Source organism: Medicago sativa, chromosome 5, assembly GCF_051527215.1.
Source record: "Medicago sativa cultivar Bolivia chromosome 5, Bolivia_mono, whole genome shotgun sequence".
NCBI classification, from domain to species: domain Eukaryota; kingdom Viridiplantae; phylum Streptophyta; class Magnoliopsida; order Fabales; family Fabaceae; genus Medicago; species Medicago sativa.
The window spans coordinates 54,793,717-54,818,078 of record NC_140753.1 but is presented as its reverse complement, the minus strand read 5'-3'; the positions used below and the strand labels follow the sequence as shown (position 1 = coordinate 54,818,078).

Genomic DNA, 24,362 nt, shown 5'->3' with positions numbered 1-24,362 from the left:
TTAAAGTAACCTCTCTCTGCCAAAATTTTATGTGAAATGACCAAAATGCCCCTAGGGACTAAACTGACTCAAGACGACTCAAATGCAATTTTAAAATGGTTTTTTAACAAGGAATTAAAGCAAGAGTTTATACAAGCAAATTAAAAGACTCAGAGACAATTTTTAGAGATTAAAAGAGTTTTAACACTGGAAATGACTAAAATGCCCCTAGGGGCTAAGCTGACTCAAAATGACTTTAAATGTGATCTTTGAAATGGATTTTAACAAGGAATTGAAACAGGGACTTATACAAACCAATTGAAAAGACTCAAACAATTTTCAAGGACTAAAATGAGTTTGAATGCATGAAATGACTAAAATACCCTTCTTTCATGAATTTTGCAAATAGTATTGAAATAAAATGCAGAGAAATATGCAATTGATCAGAGACAAATTCAAATGACTTGGAATGCAAGAAAGATATTTTTGGATGACTTGAAATGCAAGAAAACATAGACAAAGTCACAATTGAAAATATTTTCAAACATAGACAGTAGAAATATGCAAATACAGCAGAGTGAAATATCAGAGTAAACAGTAACAAATAGGCAATTTTTCAAAAGTCCAAAGACACATATCAGAGATAGAAAACATCTTGAAAAAATATTTTTAGGTCCAAAATTAGGGTATAACAGGTGGTACGGAGGGAGGGCGGAAAATAAATTGGGTGAGTTGGAACACGGTGTGTCATCCTAAGGATTACGGTGGTCTTGGAGTGCGGGATGTAGTTTTGGCAAATTTGAGTTTATTAGAAAAGTGGAGATGGAGGTTATTACAAGATGATAATGCTCTTTGGAGGGAGGTCTTAGTGGATAGATATGGTCATAAGGTGGGGGAAGTGTTGGTTCCCGGGGTTGAAAGGTGGCCTTCTAATTCATCTAAATGGTGGAAGGATTTAGTCTCTCTTGCCAAGGGTGAGGAGGTGGATTGGTTTAATGAGGAAGTGGTTAGAAGTGTAGGTAATGGGGAGTCGACGAGTTTTTGGAGGGTTGCATGGAGGGGTGAAGAGTCTTTCATGGTAAAATTTCATCGGCTCTATACCATCACAACTAACCAAGAGGCAACGGTTAAAGATTTGTGGATGCCCGATATAAATGGGGGAAGGTGGAATTATAGTTGGAGGTGTCAATTGTTTGTGTGGGAGAATGATCTTCTCTTGGAGCTAGAGGGTATCTTGGAAGGCTTTGTGTGGAGGGTTGGGGAGGATAGGTGGAAGTGGAAGTTGGAAGATGAGGGCAGCTTTTCGGTGAAATCTTTGTATGCGAAGTTGGAAGGAAGAGGTTTGCGGGAGGGGATTCGGCTGGTAGGGGAAAGAAGGGTGTTCCGCCAAATTTGGAAAACCGGGGCACCCTCTAAAGTGATGGCTTTTGTTTGGAAGTCGTTACTTGATCGGATTCCGACCCGTTTTAATTTGGGTAGTAGGAATAGCTTACCTCCCGATATTGGGATTAATTGTTTGTGGTGTGTGGATGCTCCGGAAACTACTAACCACCTTTTTCTTCATTGTGACATGGCTAGAAATGTTTGGATTAATTTGATGACTTGGTTAGATTTGTCTTTTGTAATGCCTCCAAATTTGTTCATTCATTGGGAATGTTGGAGTGGAGGGCCTTGTAATAAGAAAATGCGAAAGGGATTGCGAATGATATGGGAGGTAGCAATTTGGGTGATGTGGAGTAAGAGGAATGGGTGCATTTTTAATAATGACATTGCAAGGTGGGATGAAATGGTGGAGGAGGTGAAGGTTTTGTCTTGCTTGGAAGATTTAATATTCCGGCTTGTATGTATTACGAGTGGTGTTGGAACCCTCGGGATTGTTTGAGTAGATAAGCCGGTTTTTTAGTGTGGAGCTGCTGTTTTTTTCGCGTGTGCATTTCTGTTGCTGTAGGGGCGGGCTGTTTCTGTTCCTTGGTATTTTGCTGGAGGCTGCTTTTTAGTCTGTTGTGGTTGCGGTTCAGCAGAAGCCTGGTGCTGCGCAGCTGCTATTGCTTGTTTTGCTGATGGTTTTTTATGGAGCAGTTTTTTTCTGGATTTTCTGATGGCCATGCGATTCTTTTGGGTCTGTTGGGACTGTTTTGTGCTTGCTGGTGTTGGAAGTCAGGGTGTTTTTAGCAGCTGGTTTTTTTTTCTGTTTTTTGGGCTGTCTTAGGACTTGAAGTGGTTGTGTGCTTCGCTATAAAAGTATATTTTCAACTTCAATGTCCGAAGCTTTGTTTTTGGGGTGGTTTTTAAGGGGTTTTTGTTCGAGCTATATCATTGTGGCAACCGATTTCCCCTTGTATTTATTTTTTTTCCACCCAAGCTTATTAGTGCACCTTGCACGGGCTTCTTGGTTAATAATATTTTGCCGATTCAAAAAAAAAATCAACAAAACTTTGGGGAATAACCAAAAGACACTGAATTAATAAGAAGAGTACATTTTATCCATCATAACCAATGAGTGAATATTAAACACTATTAGTCAACACTTTCAAAGAAATCTAAAAGAGACATCAATAGGTTCATAACTATCTTATATAAAATGAGTTCTAAAACTATTTCTTCCTTTCATGCCACCATCTACCACCAATAACTCTTGATGTGCTTGCAGTTGGATCGTAGACTTATAATTCCAAGACACACAATGAAGCATGCATTTCATAAGTTCATTACAGACAGCACAAACTACTTACAATGAATAGAGATATGATATATGATAAAATATTATGGCGTCGGTTGATTCATGGAGAAGTGCGAGTCAGCAGCTCGCGTTGACTACGTCCCTGCCCTTTGTACACACCGCCCGTCGCTCCTACCGATTGAATGGTCCGGTGAAGTGTTCGGATTGCGGCGACGTGGACGGCATGCCCGCGACGTTGTGAGAAGTTCACTGAACCTTATCATTTAGAGGAAGGAGAAGTCGTATACATTTAACAAATTTGAACTTATGCAATACAAAAATGCTCACCATCTGCAAATTTTGAAGCAAATGCAATCAATATATGTTTTGAAGAAATAAAATAACTCTGTTTTTCCTTTTCTCATCTCAGTAATGAATAATGATTTACTGATAATAAATCTTTCTAAGTCTTTATACCAAAAACAATCTTGCCAAGTCTAAATTTTCCTGTCACTTCCCATTGATAATAAATCTATTACTAAGAGAAATTGAATTTGCCTTTGGAACTTGGAAGAATCATCTTCCAGTTACAATAATATAATAACAAAACGATTTTATTCAATCTATTGCCGAACACTTAGGAGTAGGCAATAGGTAATCATTTAGCAATATAATAACATGAGCCATCATAAAAAATTATTGCAATCTTTTACTATGAAAGACATGGATTTCAAAATAACATAAATGAATTCAGATAAATTCGAACAAGTAAATCATTCTAAAGAAACTTACTTTCAACAAATCCAAGCCAAACTTTCAACATAATCCTTGGAAAACCCGACATTATTCCATTACCAGTAGCTTCTTTTACTCTGTTATTTTTCAAATTATAGAGAATTGCTAGGGGAGCGGCACAACAGCTTGCCAATATCAATGTATCACCATTCTCAGAGAGACACAATGGCAACAAATGAGATTTTGAGTGACCAAACTTATCTACTTGTAGATTTTGAAAACTAATTTTAAGGAATTGAGTCCAAGATTGTTCAACTCCAAATTCCATCATTTGCCATATAACAAAATGAGTTTCCTTTAGATGGTGAGAAAAACAAAGGCGGTCCATCAAAACAGAAATATGTGGTACAGTATATGGTGGACTTAAACTAACAGCACCAGGAGGGGGCGGCAGTTTCCTGTATGTCTCAGTAGCAAGATCAAGTGAGATAATCACAAATTTCTCGACGGTAACATCCTTCGGATAAATAGAAATCCAGTTAACAGTGCCACTCAAATGCACTCCTTGTTGGTTTGCAACACTATAGCCAAGGGTATCAACAAGGTTAAAAGGAGTAAAACTTGCAATTTTTCTCCAAATATTATCACCAAAACGGAAAACTTTCACCTCACTAGAACACAAAACTGTCAATGGAATTAATGACAAATCAGATTTTATAAGATTGCACATTTATTTGTAAATAGTCAAATAATCATTCTATCAATTAGCATAATTAGTTGTAAATGTATATATGTCAGTTTAGCTAATTTAGTGGGTTGAAAGTCAACTTGAAAGCTTGTAATTGCATTGTATTTATATGAGAAATCAGAATGAAGAGGGACACAGTTTTGACCCTCATTTCTCTTAGTCTCTCTGAGTTTAACATCCCTCATTTCTCTTAGTTTCTCTGAGTTTAACATGGTATCAGCCTAGGTTACAATCCAAGAACCTAGTCTGTTTTTCTTTTCTTTCACTTCTGTGTCTCGGTTATTTGTTTCCCAGTCCAGATTAACCTCTCGTTCTTGTTCAATACCTATTTCCATAGTCACATGTCTACCGAAAAGCATGAAATCTTGGTGGTTCGCCTTAATGGCAAAAACTACTCAACTTGGGCATTCCATTTCGAGATATTTGTCACAGGAAAAGATTTGTGGGGTCATGTTGATGGCAGCACTCCAGTTCCTGACAAAGAGAAAGATAAGGTTGCACATGGCAAATGGGTAGTCAAAGATGCTCAAGTCATGTCCTGGGTCCTAGGTTCTGTTGATCCAAACATTGTCCTGAATCTCCGACCTTACAAAACAGCAGCCACAATGTGGAATTACTTGAAGAAAGTCTACAATCAGAACAACGCCGCTCGAAGGTTCCAGCTTGAACACGACATAGCCTTATTTAAACAGGATAGTCTCTCCATCTCTGAATTTTACTCTCAATTCATGAATCTTTGGGCTGAATACACTGAGATAGTTTATGCAGACTTGACTTCTGAAGGTTTAAGTTCCGTACAATCTGTTCATGAAACTACCAAGCGAGATCAATTTCTTATGAAATTGAGATCTGAATTTGAAGGTATTCGGTCCAATCTCATGCATAGAAACCCTGTACCATCATTGGATGCATGTTTCAATGATCTGTTACGTGAAGAACAACGTCTACTGACACAGTCCATCATTGAAGATCAAAAATTGTCTACTGTTCCAGTGGCTTATGTGGCACGAGGAAAGACAAGAAGTCATGACATGAGTGCTGTTCAATGTTTCTGTTGCAAGAAATTGGGACATTATGCTTCAAACTGTCCAGACAAAGTCTGCAACTACTGCAAAAAAGACGGACATATTCTTAAGGAATGCCCAATAAGGCCACCAAGGAGAAATGTCACAGCCTTTACAACCTCGGTTGATTCATCTATTCCTAGCAACTCGGTCAATCCAGCACCGGTTCAGCAAAATGCTCCTACTGCTTCATCAGTGACCCCTGAAATGGTTCAACAAATGATCATTTCTGCCTTCTCTGCTCTAGGAATATCAGGTAAATCCTCTTCCTCATGGTACTTTGATTCGGGGGCTTCCAACCACATGACCAGCAATGCCCAATTTCTTACTAATATAAAAAAATATTTTGGAAATCTAAAGATACATACTGCTGATGGAAATCAATTACCTATCACAGCCACCAGTGATATTTTTTCATCTCTAACAAATGTTTTTGTCTCTCCTGGTCTCACTAGTAATCTCATTTCGGTTGGTCAATTAGTTGAGAATGATTGTCAATTACAATTCTCACAATCTGGTTGTCTTGTGCAGGATCAACAATCAGGGAAGATAATCGCGAAGGGGCCTAAAGTTGGACGTCTTTTCCCAATCCAGTTTTCATTACCTCAAAGTCTTTCTTTACCTTTACTTTCTTGTAATTCTGCTATTGTTGATTACCAAGTGTGGCATAAGCGTCTTGGACATCCAAACGCAAATGTACTTCATGAGTTGCTAAAATCAAATTTTCTTGGAAATAAACACACCCCATCACTTAATTCTGTTCATTTTGATTGCATTCCTTGTAAGCTTGGTAAAAGTAAAATTTTGCCATTTCCAACACATCAGTCTAATGTAACACAACCTTTTGATATAATCCATAGTGATGTTTGGGGCGTGGCACCTGTTATATCTCATGCTCATTACAAATATTTTGTAACTTTCATTGATGATTATAGTCGTTTCACATGGGTCTATTTTCTGCGATCAAAAGACGAAGTCTTTTCCACTTTCAAATTTTTTCATGCTTATGTTCAGACCCAATTTTCATCAAAAATCAAAATATTTCGCTCTGACAATGGGGGGGAATACATGTCCCACTCATTTCAAGAATTTTTGCAATCTAATGGCATTATATCTCAAAGGTCATGCCCCTCAACTCCACAACAAAATGGGGTAGCGGAAAGAAAAAACCGTCATTTGCTTGATGTTGTTCGCACCCTTTTGTTAGAGTCTCATGTGCCTTCACGATTTTGGTGTGAAGCTCTTTCCACTGCTGTCCATCTTATAAACAGAATGCCATCTCCATCAATAGGTAATGAATCCCCTTTCACTCGGTTATATGGTCACCCACCAAATTACTCCACTCTACGTGTCTTCGGTTGTGTGTGTTATGTCCATCTTCCTCCACAAGAACGCACCAAGCTTACTGCACAATCTGTTGAATGTGCTTTTCTTGGATATTCTCCTCATCAAAAGGGTTTTCTATGTTATGATCCTAACCTTCGTAGGATTCGGGTGTCTAGAAATGTCATATTCCAAGAAAATAAATATTTTTTTGCATCACATCATGACCTTGTCTCTTCTCCAGTTTCTGTTTTACCAATGTTTTCTAACTCTCATTCAGATCAACAATCATCTAAACCTCTCTTGACCTACAAAAGACGTAGTACTGCCACTCATGGGCCCCCTCAAGATAATTCCTTGGTTGCTGGTCCAGTAGAAGGACCAGAACCAGCTCCTCTACGACGCAGCTCACGCCAAAGCAATCCCCCAGAAAGGTATATCAATTGCATGACAGCAACATTATCTTCTATTCCTATTCCTTCCTCTTATAAACAGGCCATGGAGAATGATTGTTGGCAGAAAGCTATAGAATCTGAACTTCTTGCCTTAGAAGAAAATCAAAGATGGGATATAGTGCCATGTCCCTCATCTGTTAAACCTTTAGGCAGCAAGTTTGTGTTCTCTATAAAGCTGCGCTCGGATGGATCTATAGATCGTTACAAGGCTCGTTTAGTTGTGCTTGGAAATAAGCAAGAATATGGACTAGACTATGATGAGACGTTTGCTCCGGTTGCCAAGATGACAACCGTGCGCACCATTCTTGCTATTGCTGCGTCACAAGCTTGGTCGTTACATCAAATGGATGTCAAAAACGCATTCCTTCACGGTGACCTTCAGGAGGAAGTTTACATCAAACTTCCTAATGGTATGCCTACACCTTCACCTAATACTGTTTGTAAACTAAAACGATCTTTGTATGGATTGAAACAGGCACCAAGAGTATGGTTTGAAAAGTTTCGATCGACACTAATTGGTTTTGAATTTTGTCAAAGTCAGTATGATCCATCTCTTTTCCTACAAAGAACTCCTAAAGGCATGGTGGTGCTTCTTGTTTACGTGGATGACATCGTTGTGACTGGTTCTGATCAAGATGCTATTTCTAGGATCAAAAACCTGTTGCATTCAACTTTTCATATGAAAGAGTTGGGCCGTCTCACTTATTTCTTGGGTTTAGAGGTGCATTATCATCATGAAGGTGTTTTTCTAAATCAACAAAAGTATATTCAAGACTTGGTCCAGCTAGCTGGACTCACAAATGCAACCCCTGTTGACACTCCCATGGAAGTTAATGTTAAATATAGAAGAGATGAAGGTGACCACCTTGATGATCCCACTCAATATCGCAAACTGGTGGGAAGTCTCATCTATGTAACTATCACTCGCCCAGATATTTCTTTTGCTGTACACACAGTTAGTAAGTTCATGCAAGCTCCACGACATTTTCATCTTTCAGCAGTACAACGAATCATTAGATACCTCCTTGGCACCCTAAAGCGTGGTTTATTTTTTCCTGTTGGTTCATCAATCAAACTCCAAGCATATAGTGATGCCGATTGGGCAGGCTGTCCAGACACAAGAAAATCTACTACTGGCTGGTGCATGTTCCTAGGAAATGCTCCTATTTCATGGAAATGTAAGAAACAAGATTCAGTCTCAAAATCATCCACTGAAGCAGAATACCGCGCAATGTCTGCTGCTTGTTCTGAAATAATATGGTTGCGTGGACTTCTAACTGAACTTGGATTCTCTCAAGAACAACCGACTCCGCTGCATGCTGACAACACTAGTGCCATTCAGATTGCAGCAAATCCAGTTTACCATGAACGGACGAAACACATCGAGGTTGATTGTCACTCTATTCGAGAAGCCTATGATCGAAGAATCATCAATCTACCACATGTCTCAACATCTGTTCAAACAGCAGACATTTTCACTAAAAGTTTGACACGTCAGCGGCACAATTTTCTACTTGGCAAATTGATGCTTGTAGATTTACCAGCATCAATTTGAGGGGGGATGTCAATGGAATTAATGACAAATCAGATTTTATAAGATTGCACATTTATTTGTAAATAGTCAAATAATCATTCTATCAATTAGCATAATTAGTTGTAAATGTATATATGTCAGTTTAGCTAATTTAGTGGGTTGAAAGTCAACTTGAAAGCTTGTAATTGCATTGTATTTATATGAGAAATCAGAATGAAGAGGGACACAGTTTTGACCCTCATTTCTCTTAGTCTCTCTGAGTTTAACATCCCTCATTTCTCTTAGTTTCTCTGAGTTTAACAAAAACAACCGCATTATAAGTTTTAGTTGAATTATCATACCCAAATGCAAACCTGAGCTTGAATGGATTGCAAGGTTGGTGACAAGTTCCCAATTTTTTGGATATTATCCTTGTAGCAGGGTTCCAGATATAGAACCAGAAGATTGTTTCATCCTGATTATGATTACTTGCGTAAGAATAACCAAGCAAACAAAGCAATCCATTGCATGAACCGACAACTCGACTACAATCCCTGTACTCCAATCGGTAATAAGAGTTGCTGGCGATAGTTTTTGATGGGTTCTCCAATAAATGACTCAAAGGAAAAGTTACGGCATTGTAACCTCCTTCATTTTTTATTACTGCTGTGTGTTTCTTTCTTGAGGGTCGCTGAAGGTGTAGTTTGACGAATGCTTTATCAGATATAAGGGTTTTCCACGACTTGCACACGCAGCTTAGTCGCATTAGAGATTTTACAGAAAGGAATGATAGGATTTCTGAGATGAGTTCATCAGGGAGGAATACTCGTGACATGACTCGATGGAGTTCTGCGACTAGGGGTTTTGGAGATTCATCAAATATTTGCTAGAGTTGAAGACTGCTAAACCCTAATAAGAGGAGAAATACTTGTTGCGCGCATAGAAAAGTACATACAGCTATGCTATATGTCCCGAGACGTACAAATCTATTCTTTAATTATTTATTAATTATTATTAATTATAAAAGTTTTTTTTTTTGGTGAACTATTATAAAAGTTAATGTCTACTAAAAATACAATGTTATTAATTATAAAAGTTACTCCATCCGTTTCAAAATACATGTCCAATTTTTGCAATGTGCACTATTCACTTGACTTACTTTGACCATACTTTTTAACTAATGTATAAATATAAATATTAGCATGTAAGATGTTGTTTGATTTATCTCGACAAATATTTTTAAAATATTAAATTTTTATAATTTTTTACTTTAGATAATTAAAGATATTAAAGGTCAAAATTGTGCATTGGCATGTGTGAAGTGGTTGACTTGGACATGTATTTTCAAAATACATGTCCAAGTCAACCACTTCACATATCCCAATGCACAATTATGTCCGTTAATATCTTTAATTATCTAAAGTAAAAAATTATAAAAATTTAATATTTTGAAAATATTTGTCGAGACAAATCAAACAACATCTTACATGCTAATATTTTGTATTTATACATTAGTTAAAAAGTATGATCAAAGTAAGTCAAGTGAATAATGCACATTGCAAAAATTGGACATGTATTTTGAAACGGAGGGAATAATGTCTACTAAAATACAATGTTATCCCTTCTTAATTTTTTGACACATTTTCAAAATTATATCCTTTTGTCTTTTATTTTAGGGTCTTGCTAACAAGTGCCCTAAGGGCATTGTTTAAGGAACCTAAAAAAAGAAACTATGTCTTGAAAATACAAGTCAAACACTTTTAAAAGTCATAACTGTACAATTTCCAATGCAAAAATTGCTACTTTTAGATGCTTAAACAATGCCCTTAGGGCACTTGTTAGCATTTTCCTTTATTTTAAACCTCCCTATAACAAATTAAAACAAACTCCCTCAATAAACTATACTAATTTAATCTTTTTTAAAGAACAAACAAATTTAATATTAATCTCAATCAAAACAAATTTTCCAATAATTCAACTTCTAAATATATAAAGAGTTAAAAACTTGACACGTCATCAAAATTATATTATTTTGTGTCTTTTGCTTCAACTTCCCTATATTTTTTCTTTCTTATAAACAAATTGAAACAAACCCACTCAATAAAAGACACTAATTTAATTCCCTCAAAAAAAAAAGACACTAATTTAATTTTTTTTTAAAGAACAAATAAATTTAATCTTAATCACAATCAAAACAAATTTTTCTACTATAATTCAACTTCTAAATATCTAGAGTTAAAACCAATTTTCAATCTATTATCTTTCTCTAATTATAAAAGTTAATGACCAGTAAAAACATAATTAATTTTGTTCCATATTAACATTTTGACACATCAACATATATTTACCTTTTTGTGTCTTTTGTAACAAAAGATCTTATTTGGCTGAGAGAGAAAATAACTCTCAAAAGATTGATGTGATTTTGTAACAAAAAATTCCTTTTATCTTGATGTATCTAAACATACTAAATTATTTTTTATAAAAATGATTTTACATTCAATTATATCTGATTGATAATCACAAAAAAAAAAAAGAAAAACAAACATTACTTCATTCTTAAAAAAAAACATAACTTCAAGAAAGTTACAAGATATTACAAGGCATATACTTACTTTTTAAAAAATTACATATTTTCTCCTTCAAAAAAATTACACATTTTTAAGATTGCTTCTTTTCTAATAGAGAGCCAAAATCACAAGATTGAAAATGTTAGGGGGTCAAAAGTGCTAATAAAACAAAAATATATTTATCAATGAGATAGTTGTTGATTACGAATACACATATACTTCCTCCGGTCACATTTATAAGCAAAAAACAACTTTTTAGATTCGTAGAATAATTAATGTATCTAGTCATATTGATAGACTCTAAATACATTAGTTATTCAATAAACCTAAAAAATTGTGTTTTGCTTATAAATGTCACCAAATGGAGTATATAACAAGGATCGTATAATTTCCTTAGTACTCCTTGTGCTAGGAGGGCCAATTGTGTTATAATTTCATTTTAGCTTCTTCAAAAAAAAAAACAAGGATCGTATAGCCAATAAGAACAACTAATTGGTCCTTAAAAAAAATAAAAAACTAATTGGTCTAACTTAACTAATTATTGTAACTAACTATTACATCTAATAATGCAACACATTTACCATTCTCTGCAACTTCCTCCTCAAACCTCTCAAGTCTCACCTCCAAAAAAAGGCTCCACCCAAATCACCTAAACTTCGCCAAAGTCTGTCTCCCCATTGGTCGTGGCTACAAAGAACAGTTTTTTCTTGACTATGATTGTCATTTTTCTAAAAAAAAATAAAAATAAATGAGAATTATGATTTTGATTAACGAAATTTTCAAACATCTTAGTCACTTGCTAGTTGGCGTAGTTATGAAAACTTGATTGCCTCAGATGATGAATATGTCCAAATGTAACTCTTAAATAGTATGAGGTTATGTCCAAATGTAACTCTTAAATAGTTTAAGAGGTGTTGATGATCCATAATCCTCGCAATAAACTAGCCAAACATTATATTTTATATATTTCTTGTTAAACAATATATAATATATATTTTTTCTTATATAATATTTTGAAAATTGTGATTGTCATTTAACAAATTAACAAAGGTCTTAGTCACTTGTTAGTTGTCATAGTTCGGTAAACTTTGTTGCACTGTTTGAAAATATGCACAAATGTAACCCTTAAATAACTCGAAAGGTGTTGATGACTCATTACCTTCGCAATCAGCTAATCAACATTTATATTTTATATATATTATATTTTGTACGATATAAAATATAATTTTAGCATACAATATATTTTTGTGGTAATACTTTTTTTATTCTTCTTACATTTATGTAGTTGCTCCTTATTTTATCCTTGTTTTAGTTTTGATGATGTCCTTGGTTGAGTTGTTAAAATTTGTGTATGAGTAATGGCTTAGCTATATTAAAGCACAACTATAGCAAATCTCAGTTTCAAATACTTCCACAAGTTTGTCCTTGTCCTTAATTTTGTGTCAAATTTGTACCTTAGAACATTTGAATCGAAACTTTGACTTCATCATGTATTTGCTTTATAAGCTTTGAATCAATTAATTGAGTATTTTATTCGATTCATTTAATGTCTTGGACCTTTGACCTCTAGTTATTAAATCGTGTCAATGTTTTTTGAATCGTGTCAACCTTTATCTGGAAACCCAGATTTAATTCAGATCTCTACTTATAATGCTTTGAATCAATTCATCCTTCATCTAAAATTGTTCTGATTCAATTCAATATTTTTGACCTTTGTGTCAATCTTCATAGGCTTCAAATTTTCAGTTTTATACTAATTGAATTGATTCACCCTTTACATGATTCTATTTTCAGTGTTATTTTGAGGCAAACTTGCTCATTTCACTTGCACCTATATATACCTTCACACACTGATTTTCTCACTCATAGAATCAATTTGCAAACAAACTCTAAAGTCTCCAACCTCTCTCTTTCTAGAACTTCTTCAAATTAAACACTTTCTCTAAGAACTCTAATGGGATTTGAGATATAGATTGTCAGGGTGCTATAAGATAATTGTAAGATTAGTTTCTCTCAACGATCTTGGTGGAGCATCAAGGATCTAAAGGGAAAGCATGTATTTTACACCTCAAAATGTAATTGTGGGGGTTGTTTCTCAAACTTTCAAGGTTCAAGGGGATCGAAGCGGAGGCATAGCAAATAAGATTCCTAATAGTAAAAGATCGAAGGATTGCATTCAAGCTTGAGATTCGAAGACCTTGTGGATAATCCAATTTCAAGAGTGTTTGAAGACTAGATTCGTTATGTGATTGCTTAGCATAAAAGATTGGGAATCGAAGGAATCTTTGTAATCACACTTTTGTAAAACATTTTTAACATCACAGCAGAAGTCCGTAAAGGAGGCATTTTCCTCTACGAAGAGTGGATGTACCCTTAGCATGGACGAAAAATAGGAACCACAATAAATCTCAGTGTTTTTCTTTCCCCTTACTCTTTAAATTTCTGCAAATCAATTTGTGATATATGATTATGTAAGGAAAGAGTGCTGCTACATAGCCCGAAAGATTCAATGTTGGTGATTTCCAAAATAATGGAATCACTTTAGAACCAAAAGTTGTAACTCTTCATGGGAATCATTCATATACATTGGAACATTATTATTTATTGATACAGTTAAAACTCTATAAATTAATAATGTCAGGACCGGAGAAATTTATTAATTTAGAGAGTTATTAATTTATCGATAAATTAATAATTATTAATTTAAAGAGTTTTTAAGTAATTATACTGTACATACCAAACAAAAAGGCAAATTATTCTATGTCTCTTAGAATTACGTTGCAGCGAACCTTGGGACTCAACGTAAATTAGTAACTACTGTGTTCATATGCATTGGAAATCAATAATGACTTTTAAAGTAAAGTAAATGTAAACAAGAGGAACAAATGTGTTCAATGTATTCTTAATATATTTTTTTCAGTTTCTTTGAATTATTAATTTATGATTTTCTTGGGACCGAAAATTATAAAGCGATCTCCCGAAAAATTATTATCTTATTATTTTATCGAGTTTTTCAATTTTTTACATTGGCCCAAGTCGGGACCGGACAAATTTATTATTTTAGAGAGTTTATTAATTTACCGAGTATTAAATTAAAGAGTTTCTACTATAGATAATGAACCATGAAATTGATTCAAGTGTATATGGTTATAACATTTGGCAAAAGAGTGCTTAATGAACCATATCATTGATTCAAGTGTATATGATCATAACCTTTGGCAAATGGGTGCTTAATGAATCATAGCATTGATTCAAGTCAAAGGGGTGTCTTCTCTCATGTGAAGAGTCATATAATGCACTATAAATGTTTGGCATTTGGGCATTAGTTGGACACACAAGAAACACACTACAACACACAATTTTGGACAGAATTTTGTTACATTAACAACATAATTCTTCATCATTCTCTTACTCTAAATCTTCCATCAATTCTCTAATGCATGAGTGAATTGCTGGAACCATAAATCTGTAAAATATTGTTAGGAGATATGCTTTGGTGTGGTTGTGCAATACACGTCAAAGAACTCATAGTATCCTGAAGGGGATTCGTCGGTCATTCCTTATTGCATCCAATATACAGTTATTGGTGGGGGCGAATCAAACCTAAAGGTTAGTATGGCAACCCCATACGCTTTGAGTTTACATGCATAACTATTAAACTTTTCAGGCTTCAAGTGCAGCAGCCTCTTCCCAACAATCAATATATACAACAATATTTGGAATTTATGTGCACACTTCATCGTATTCATCTTCATCATCTTCTTGATCAAGTTATTACAGCACACCCCCAACACAAGTTCCAACATTCAACGCACGAAATTGCACGACATGTTCAATCAGAGGCTATTTACTTTATTAATGACTTGCTTCTAGCTTGTTTTATGCATATATTTGCTTTTGAGTGTTTTTGTATGTAGTGTATATTAAAAACATACTGTTACCAAAGAAATATGCACGAATGATGAAACGCAAGACAATATTTGTCGTCAAATATGCACGAATGACTTTAAAGTTATCATCTAGCTTTTTTTTCTTAACTTTGCTTTGAACCAAGATGATAAATGTTACCTCTCCTAGATTTTTCTTATGAGAAATCTTATAAATCACTTTCTTATGCGGTGGTGTTTATCCACATCACTTCTGCATGTGCCTTATAACTAAAACGGTGGATTATCTATGTATTTCTTTGGTAACAGTATGTTTTTAATATACACTACATACAAAAACACTCAAAAGCATATATATGCATAAAACAAGCTAGAAGCAAATCATTAATAAAGTAAATAGCATCTGATTGAACATGTCGTGCAATTTCGTGCGTTGAATCTTTCGGGCTATGTAGCAGCACTCATTATGTAATATGCTAATATGCTACATACTTGTGATTGAAGAAGTTCTAAAACTCATTTTTAAAAGCTTAGTGATTCAATCGCATTTATTGTAGATATTAATTTGGTGTTTAATTCATCACATATATAAAAAATATCAACAAAATATAATATTTTTCAAAAAAAATAAAATAAAATAATCCTATTTATTAATTTTGTTAGGTATGCAGCAATATAACTTAATATTTTCCCGCTCATTTGCTGTATTAGGTTAGCAGTAACAAGGAATATTCACTCAAACCACAATATATATCTCAATTGAACAATCTTCACTCAAACCACACTACTGAACTTCTTTTTTTTATGTCTCAATTACGTTGAACTTCTAGGATCGGGAAAAAATAAATCCTTAGCACAAAGTATTCTTTATCCTTTACTTCTTCTCTGGTGTGTATGTATGTGTACGATCTGTTAAAATAACAAAATAAAGACTTCTTTCAAAAACAAAATAAAGACTTAACCACGTGTTTTGGATGGTTCAGTCCATCAGACGAATAAAAGGCAGTGTCGGATGTAAAGGCATAGAACCTTAGCTTATTACTGGAGAGAGTTCAACTTCGTATAACCTATAATATGATCATAATTGGAATAGCATCATCTACATGTCACATTACTAGATAGCTAGTCCCGCACTTCATCACATGAAATGAAATCAGGTTGTAAGGGAATACATACAATATTGGATTAACCAAAAGTTCAATTCATTACTTTTCAAGTAATATTATCACAATGAGAAGTTACAGTCTCAATGCTTGTTTAACAAATTAAGCAAGACGTACGAGTCGGTCACCATCAAAACCTAGATGATCCATTTGCACTAAAAAGAGTAAAAACAAAATGCATCAAATACCATAATGTTCTATTCAACCTTGACATCAATCGTCTCACCTTCGTGCAGAACAACCTTGAGCATACCCTCTTCATTATTCATTTTTGGCACAACAACCTCGAGCATACCCTTTTCCATCTTAGCTGTAATCGGATATTTGCAATATTGCTCAGTTAACTCAAGTGTGCAAGTGAATCGACTTCTATCACGAAATATGCCAAAGATACGACCACCATTAGCATCTTTAATGGTAAGAGAGATACTGCCACCATTAGCTTCTTTAATGGTAAGAGTTTTGTGATCCACATAGATCTTCACATCTTCCCTATCGAGTTGTAACAAATGCAGACGGAGAAGCAGATTATCCTCCGTCTCTCTCATATCAATGTGGTCCAATAGTTGCTGGACAAAATGACGTTCCTTTGTCTGATATAGTCTATATAACATATGCCAAGGCAAAAACACACCTAAAAGCAACAGAATAAAGAAAATGTTAAGTATGAATCAATCAATCAAATCAACATAACAGGAAAATTGAAGATATGGTACTGAATTGGGGGTGATCGTTCTTGGGCGCGTTGAGAGGGCGTGTGATGGCGTAGGTGTTATTCTTGTTCTTGACACAGAGGTAAGCAGTGGGAAAGACCGCGAGAGCAGCAAGAGCCTTTGGGAGGTGACGGGAGGAGAGGAAGCGGGAAGCCATTGGCATATAGATTGAAAAGGTAGGGTTTACATGCGGGAGAAAGATTGTTGTTTTGGAGCAGTGAGAAAGTTGAGGGAGTGAATGAGAGAGAAGACTTGGTAGCAAACTAACAAGCAAATTAGTTGCCTTTTTTCTCGATCTAATTGTTGAGGTGTTAGAATTTAGGAGAAAAACACGTCCACCACATATACTCTGGATATCCATGCCATCATTGGCATTAGTGCTACTAGTTGATTATCAAGTTTCACAAGATTTTGTTAAAAAAAAAACAAAGAAAACGAAAAGAAAACAGTTTCACAAGATTTTTTTTGTATGGTGTCCGGAATTTGAACCTGATCTTGCATATATTATGCATTGTCCTTACCATTTGAGGTATGCTCACGGCGACAAACAGTTTCACAAGATTTATACACCATTACGTGAGTTAGGATCATCTCCCTTTATTAAAATACATTACTTTAAGCACACACATTAAAATACATATCGATCTCAATTATGTGAAAAATATATATTATTTTATTATCTTCTCTTTCAACTTTTTTATATATCAAATATCAAATACATGTAAGTGTTTTCCCGCCTAAACATTGTGTTTAAATAGTTACAACCAAACTAGATATTTGACCCGTGCTCCGCACATGTTTATTGTAAAGGGATTGACATACGAATAATAAAATGCAATATTTAATTGATAACAGTGGAAAAAATAACACATGATAATTCATAGTAGACAAAATAGAACACTTTATAAAATGTATGAAATCTGAAAATATTATAAAAGAAAATTCGGAAATCCTATCAATAATTTGGTAAAAGAAATATGAAATTTTTAGTACATTGGCATGTAGTTTCATCACACATTGCAAAATACTTCCTCATATACGACGTTAGACGTTACATTAGGGTGAAGCACGGTTTAGGGCTTGGTATATATAGCCAAGTTTACATGGAAATTAGGGTAGCCGAGTTTGCATGGAAATTAGGGTATTCTGTTTTAAACGTATTAAATAAGTGTAGAAAGTATTGTCAAAAAAAAGGCAACATGATAAGAATGAAATTGGTGCGATGCATTTTTTAATATTAAATAATTGTATAAAATATTTCCTTCAAAAAAAAAGTGTACAAAATATTGTCAAAAAAAAGGCATGAAATTGGTGCAATGCATTTTTTAGTATTAAATAAGTGTACAAAATATTGTCAAAAAAAAGGCAAGTGGATATGAATGAAATTGGTGCGATGCATTTTTTTAGATGAAAAAGAGGATAGGAATGGAATTTCTCAGTCTCCTTCGAATTTGTTGTTGACATTGATTATCATTTTTCTATAAAAAAATGATTTTAATTAAGGGAACGTTCAAACATCATAGTCACTTGCTTTGATAAAAAAATATCTTAGTCACTTGCTAGTTGTTGTAGTTATGAAAATATGCTTGCCGTGATTGATAAATATGCCCAAAATTAACTGTTGAATGGTTCAATAAATGTAGATGACCCATTATCCTCACAATCATCTAGCCAAACATAATTACTTTTTAAAAAAAAAAAAAACTAGCCAAACATAATATTTTATAATTTTTTGTTGTGCAAAACAGAATATCTTTTTTTTCTTTGTTTAATATATTGAGTTGTGACTTTGATATTAACAAAGATTATTTTATAATTTTTTGTTGTGCAATACAGAATATCTTTTTTTCTTTGTTTAATATATTGAGTTGTGACTTTGATATTAACAAAGATCTTAGTCACTTGTTAGTTGTCATAGTTAAAAAAAAATTATGTTGGCTGAAAATATGTCCAAATGTAACCCTTAAATGACTCAATAGGCATTGATGAATCATTTCCCTCACAATCAGCTAGTCAAATTTTATATTTTATGTTGTAAAATATATTATTTTATATTGGGTTTATCTAACATGTGCAATATTGCACTTGTTAAATGAACTAAAATTAACATTTTTTTATTAAAAAATAACAATCAATTATTAACAATTTATATATTTAATGTAAAAAAAACTTATTAACATGTGTAAATTTGCCCATGATAGAAAAACTTTTCTTTATTTTATTATTTCATATGGAAATGTTTTTTTATTCTTCTTACATTTTTATTCTTCTTACATTTATCATGTCAAATGATCATTATAAATACAGACTTATATTGTATACATATTTCACAAGATACTCTTACTTATTGCAAGTATGAAAACCAATCAATTTAACTTGTGCTTTTATGCACTTCTTCTTATCTTTGTTGTAAAAACCGAGTCTTATGAAGTTGTGAAAAAAAGTATATATTTAAATAGTAGCTATTTATGCACAAATTTTTCTTCTTTTGTTTATATCTAATTAAAAAATGTTTATTTGCAGTTGAGGAAACAAAAAAATCAAAACCGGACATTGGAGTAGATTGCTATACATATTGGTCAAACAAAGGTGCAACTTGGAAAGCCAACGACGGGGAGTTGGGGAATGGTTGGTTTGGTTGTGGATTAGGAGGCATAAAAGGAATGGGATACAACAGTTATTTTTGGTGGAAAGGCCAAGCCTGGGGTAGTGAATGGTGGAATGGTGGTGGAAAAGGTGGCGGTGGTGGAAAGGTTGGCGGTGGTAGAACATGGGGTGGTGCTGGATATGTCAAACCTATTTCTGGCAACGGAAAAGGTGGTGGTGGTGCAAACGACATAGAACTCCCTGATGATGGAAAGGGGACTAATATTGAGAAGGGGCGGTCGTGAAAATGTTATAGACTTTATGCAATGTTTGGAACCATAAAACAATAAGGAAAGAAAGAATAAAGGAAAGAAAGTTTATGGAAAAATGTGCTTCCATGGTTTGGTTGTTTTGTAAGTGTGGAAAGAAAGTATCATTTTAGTGGGCCCCACGTTTTGAAACTTTCCATCCAAAGCAGCGGAGAAAAGCTAGGGCATGGGTTCCAAAATTGTAAAATTACAATATTGCCATTATTTAAATAAAAAAAATTCAACGGCGTGTGCTTTTTTTTCTCACCTGTAATATTGGTTTATGGCATTCAACTTTTACTACTAATACATACATATATATGTGCAAATAGTACCGTTTATTTATTGTTTTTTTTATTAATATATGTGACTTTATATAATATAGCATCAATTTTAATGTAAGGATATTTATGTCATTTTAATAAGCATATACCTATCTTTCCTTCGACTTTCTTTCCACTTTCTTTCATACCAAACACTTAAATAATCATCTCACTTTCCATTTACTTTCTACCCTCTTTCATTCCTTCAACAATCTTTCCTCATACTATCTTTCCTTTCACTTTCTTTATTCTTCCAAACAGACCCTTAGCGTTGGTGGAAATGGGGTTGACGGTTAGTGAGACTGATCATTGATGATGATGATGATGATGATAATAATTCTTGAGATAATCAACATTCTAAAAATTTGTTTTGTTCCTTCAAAATAAAAAAATTGTTTTGTTCATCATTGTCTTTGTCAACTTCGTTCGGTGTCGCGATTTTCTATTTTTGGATGTCCTAGGACAAAACACACGTCTAAAATGAAACATATATTTCAATCTTTATGAAGAATCATCACGATAACAATATATAAAGTAGAAATAATATTTTTTACACCAACTCGAAAACCATAACAATATGTATGTAATATATTCATTTTTTTTTTGAAAGGATGTTTATGTTATATATAAAATTTGCTATTTTTAAGACCCAATAAATTCTCTTCTTCGATATATATAAATAGATATTTTAATCTCGTAATTTATGAAGTAATTCTGACTATTTTATGGTTTGATTTAAATGAGGAGAGAAATTCTTATATGTTGAGATAAGAGCCAAGTATAGCCATTTTTTGCGGTATATTGACCATTCAGACTAGCACTCCAAACCCAAGTATCTTCCAAGGAATCAACAAAACATGGAACTATATGTTGGATGGATTTAATAATATTAGGAGGCAACAAGGTATGTAAACTTGCAACATTACAAACCTCGCCATCCCACATGTCTCTGATCTTCAAACAAATATCACCTGGAGCAATATCTTGGACCACTTCACATAAAGGTTGCTTCAAAATCCAAGGTCGAAACCAAATATTTGTGTCCCCATCTCCTATTTTGAAGGTGAAACCGTCCTTCAAGAGAAGCAACGCTTTTAAAATTGCTTGCCAAGTTGGTGACCCATTAGTTGCTATATCCAAAAACAAAGCTCCTTCTTTCAAATATTTATCAGTCAACAAAGAAACCCATAATTTATTTTCTGACTGCAATAAGCTCCAAACAAGCTTACCAAGGAGTGCCACATTTTGAAAATGTGCGGTACGAATTCCTAGTCCACCCATTTTCCTAGGTTGAGCCATCTTCTTCCAGCTAACCATGTGCATACCCTTATCATTTGATCCTTTCCAAATAAAGTTCCTCGCTGTTCTATCCAATCTATCACAAACATATTGCGGGAACCACTGAATTTGCATGTTGTAAGAGGGAAGTGAAGTAATAACTGCATTAACCATGGTGACTCTACCTGGTTTGTTTAGAAGTTTTCCTTTCCAAGAAGCCAACTTAGTTGCCACTCTATCATAAGTTTCAAGAAAGTCATCCTTCTTGGTTCGTCCATAACGAAGTTTGAATCCCAAGTATTTCTCTAATCTGTCTGTAAACTTGATTTCAGTAATGGACTCGAGAGACTCCTTAGTACCTCTACACACACCTTTCGAAGCATATGCCCTGGATTTTTCCAGACTAATTCTAAGACCTGAAAAAGAGCAAAAACTTTTCAAAAGGTTCGCAATAAAGTGAGCTTGTGATGGTTTAGCTTTTGCGAACAACAGAACGTCATCTGCAAAGAAGAGGTGAGAGATCTTGGGACCATCCTTGGTAAGATGTAAGGGTTGCCAATTTCCATCTTGAACTGCTTGAGTAATCATGTCGCCCAATCTTTCCATGCAAAGAACAAAAAGATAGGGGGAGAGCGGGTCTCCTTGCCGGAGACCACGTAAAGGCTTAAATGGCTCTGTCCTACTTCCATTCCAAAGTAGAGAAACTGAGGTTGCAGATATGCTACTCATAATAAGGGAAATAATAAGAGGAGGAAAGTCAAAGTAGTACAAAGTATCTTGAAGAAAATCCCAGTCAACTCTATCATAGGCTTTCTCAAGATCAAGTTTATAAATCACGTCCCCTTTTTTTCTTTTGGACTTTTGCATGTGATAGATAAATTCCTGAAGAATAATAGCATTATCTATTGTTCCTCTTCCCGGGATGAAGCTACTCTGCAAAGGACTCACAATATCATTAAGCATGGGTCTCAAGCGATTCACAAGCACTTTGGAAACTAACTTACACGTCACATTACACAGACTGATAGGTCTAAACTCTTTAAAGGTACGAGGATTATCAACTTTAGGTATCAAAACCATAAGAGATTCTGTTACTTGAGGATCCATATAACCTTGTTCAAAAGCACTCCTCACAAACAACCAGATGTCATCTCCAATATCCTCCCAAAACATCTTGAAGAAAATAGGTTGGAAACCATCTGGACCTGGAGCTTTGTAAGACTTCATACCCATGAGAGCATGGTAAACCTCATGTTTAGTGATGGTGGTTGTAAGCCTTATTTTTTGGTTGCAATTGAGAGGAGTAGAACTCATCATCCTCGAAGGTCGGATCAAGACGTCTTTTGTACAAAAAAGACCTTTGAAAAAACAAAGGGCTTCTTGTCTGAGGATGTCAGTATCAGTGCACCACTCACCAGAGGGAAGAGTAAGACCGTGAACTTTGTTTCTCTTTCTGCGGATAATTGCTTGAGCATGAAAGAAGGAAGTATTCCGACTCCCAAGACGAACCCACTTTTCTCTCGACTTCTGGTACCAAAGTGTCTCTTCTTGAAACAAAATATTCTCATATTCTTGAAGAAGTTTACGTTGCAGAATAAGAAGGGAGGCCGAGTCCACGTGTTCCAAAGAACGTTGTATTCCATGAAGTCTAGCCTCATATTCCCTTTTCTTCTGAAAGATATTTCCGAAAGTTTCTTTATTAAAAACCAAAGATTCATCCTTGACATTCCTAAGAGCAATTGAAATGTTACCTTGATCCTTCTTCCAAGCATTCTTAACAATGGTAGAATAATCCGCATGGGTACACCAAGCTGCTTGAAAACGAAATGGCCTGCCATCTCTAGTTGAAACAACATTACAACAACGTAATAAAATAGGGTTGTGATCAGAATGACGACGAACTAGATGTTCAATAGTCGCCTCGGGAAATTGAAGTCTCCAATTCATATCACTAATACCCCTATCTAACCTCCTTGAGACTAACCGACCTCCTCTACAATTAGCCTGCCAAGTGAACTTACTTCCAAAAAACTCCAAGTCAAGGAGATCACAGTCTGACATGACTTGAGAAAATTTAGAAGCTCTTGTCTGAGAAAAGATTCCCCCACGTTGTTCTGATGGGAGCAAAATATCATTAAAATCCCCCAGTAGCATCCAGGGAAGGGACACACGAGCACGTAGTTCGCGAAGATAGTTCCAAAGTCCTTCTCTAATTGAAATAATGGGACTAGCATAAACACCAGAGAAAATCCATGACACATTGTTACGAGTCACCTTAATTGTAATACATTGACAAAAACATTCCACCACAGAGAAAGAGAAAGGAGAAGTGAGATTCCGCAGGGCCCACAAACCTCCAGCTTGGCCATCTACTTCGACAATTTCAACACTTTCATAACCTTCTCTATCCCAGAAACTCTTTGATTTCTCAAAGCGAGTATGAGTCTCACTAAGAAAAATAAAGTCCGGTTTAAAGCGTCCTAAAATCTCATGCATATGAGTATGACTTTTGCGATTTGCAAAACCTCTAACATTCCAAGATAAGACAGAAAAATCTTTGAAACTCATCATCATAAACATTGATAAGAGAAAGAAATACACTTACCCATCAAGATAATGGTGTTTCATCCACCATTTCATCAAAATCATCCTCATCACCATTTGTTTCTCGCCCATCTCCATCATGACGTATATTCATGTTATTGTCTGTCTTAAATGTATTGTTATTTAAAGGGTCCGGTGGCTTGGTATCTTCAAAAAATTGGAGCCTGTTTGGGCTAACAGCAATAGTTGGCATGGTAGTTTTGATTCCACGAGGAAGCTCGTAGACTTTGGACGTGTTTTGGCTTCGAACATCCGGCTTAGCTATTGGGATCATCTTCCCTGACTTAGTTTGGTGGTCCTGCACAAGAAGAAATTGTCCTGGATACTTTTTACTGTTTGGTCCCACAGAAATTGTACGAGTAGACACAAGTGCTTCCGGTGTGTTCTTCTTTGATATAATATCTTGCCGTGGCCTTTTTTTCCTATCCATGCTTCGCTTATTATTTTTATCATGAGA

The 24,362-nt window shown here is 34.8% G+C and overlaps 2 protein-coding genes and 1 pseudogene across 2 annotated transcripts; 1 reads left to right on the top strand and 2 right to left on the bottom strand.

Moving 5' to 3' along the window:
* Positions 1–3,432: 3,432 nt before the first annotated feature.
* On the bottom strand, positions 3,433–9,311 carry LOC146923140 (F-box/kelch-repeat protein At3g23880-like; annotated as a pseudogene).
* A 6,777-nt stretch (positions 9,312–16,088) lies between these two features.
* On the bottom strand, positions 16,089–17,204 carry LOC146923139 (uncharacterized). Its single transcript, XM_085715848.1, has 2 exons — positions 16,810–17,204; positions 16,089–16,727 (listed from the first exon to the last, which is right to left on the bottom strand). Exons 1-2 carry the CDS (start codon positions 17,165–17,167, stop codon positions 16,291–16,293), a joined length of 795 nt encoding a protein of 264 aa, XP_085571974.1. The 5' UTR covers positions 17,168–17,204; the 3' UTR covers positions 16,089–16,290.
* A 1,891-nt stretch (positions 17,205–19,095) lies between these two features.
* Positions 19,096–20,430, top strand: LOC146923138 (uncharacterized). The gene is made up of 3 exons (XM_085715856.1): positions 19,096–19,249; positions 19,330–19,709; positions 20,287–20,430. The coding sequence occupies exons 1-2, from the start codon at positions 19,162–19,164 to the stop codon at positions 19,695–19,697; spliced, it is 456 nt and encodes a 151-aa protein (XP_085571982.1). The 5' UTR covers positions 19,096–19,161; the 3' UTR covers positions 19,698–19,709; positions 20,287–20,430.
* The last annotated feature ends 3,932 nt before the right edge of the window (positions 20,431–24,362 follow it).

Excerpts from the sequence above, each read along its gene's own strand:
- LOC146923139 (XM_085715848.1), bottom strand. The coding sequence starts at position 17,167 with ATGGATATCCAGAGTATATGTGGTGGACGTGTTTTTCTCCTAAATTCT. Across the intron at positions 16,728-16,809 it reads GAACGATCACCCCCAATTCA|GTGTGTTTTTGCCTTGGCAT; the intron begins GTACCATATCTT and ends TGTTGCTTTTAG.
- LOC146923138 (XM_085715856.1), top strand. The coding sequence starts at position 19,162 with ATGAAAACCAATCAATTTAACTTGTGCTTTTATGCACTTCTTCTTATC. Across the intron at positions 19,250-19,329 it reads TTATGAAGTTGTGAAAAAAA|TTGAGGAAACAAAAAAATCA; the intron begins GTATATATTTAA and ends GTTTATTTGCAG.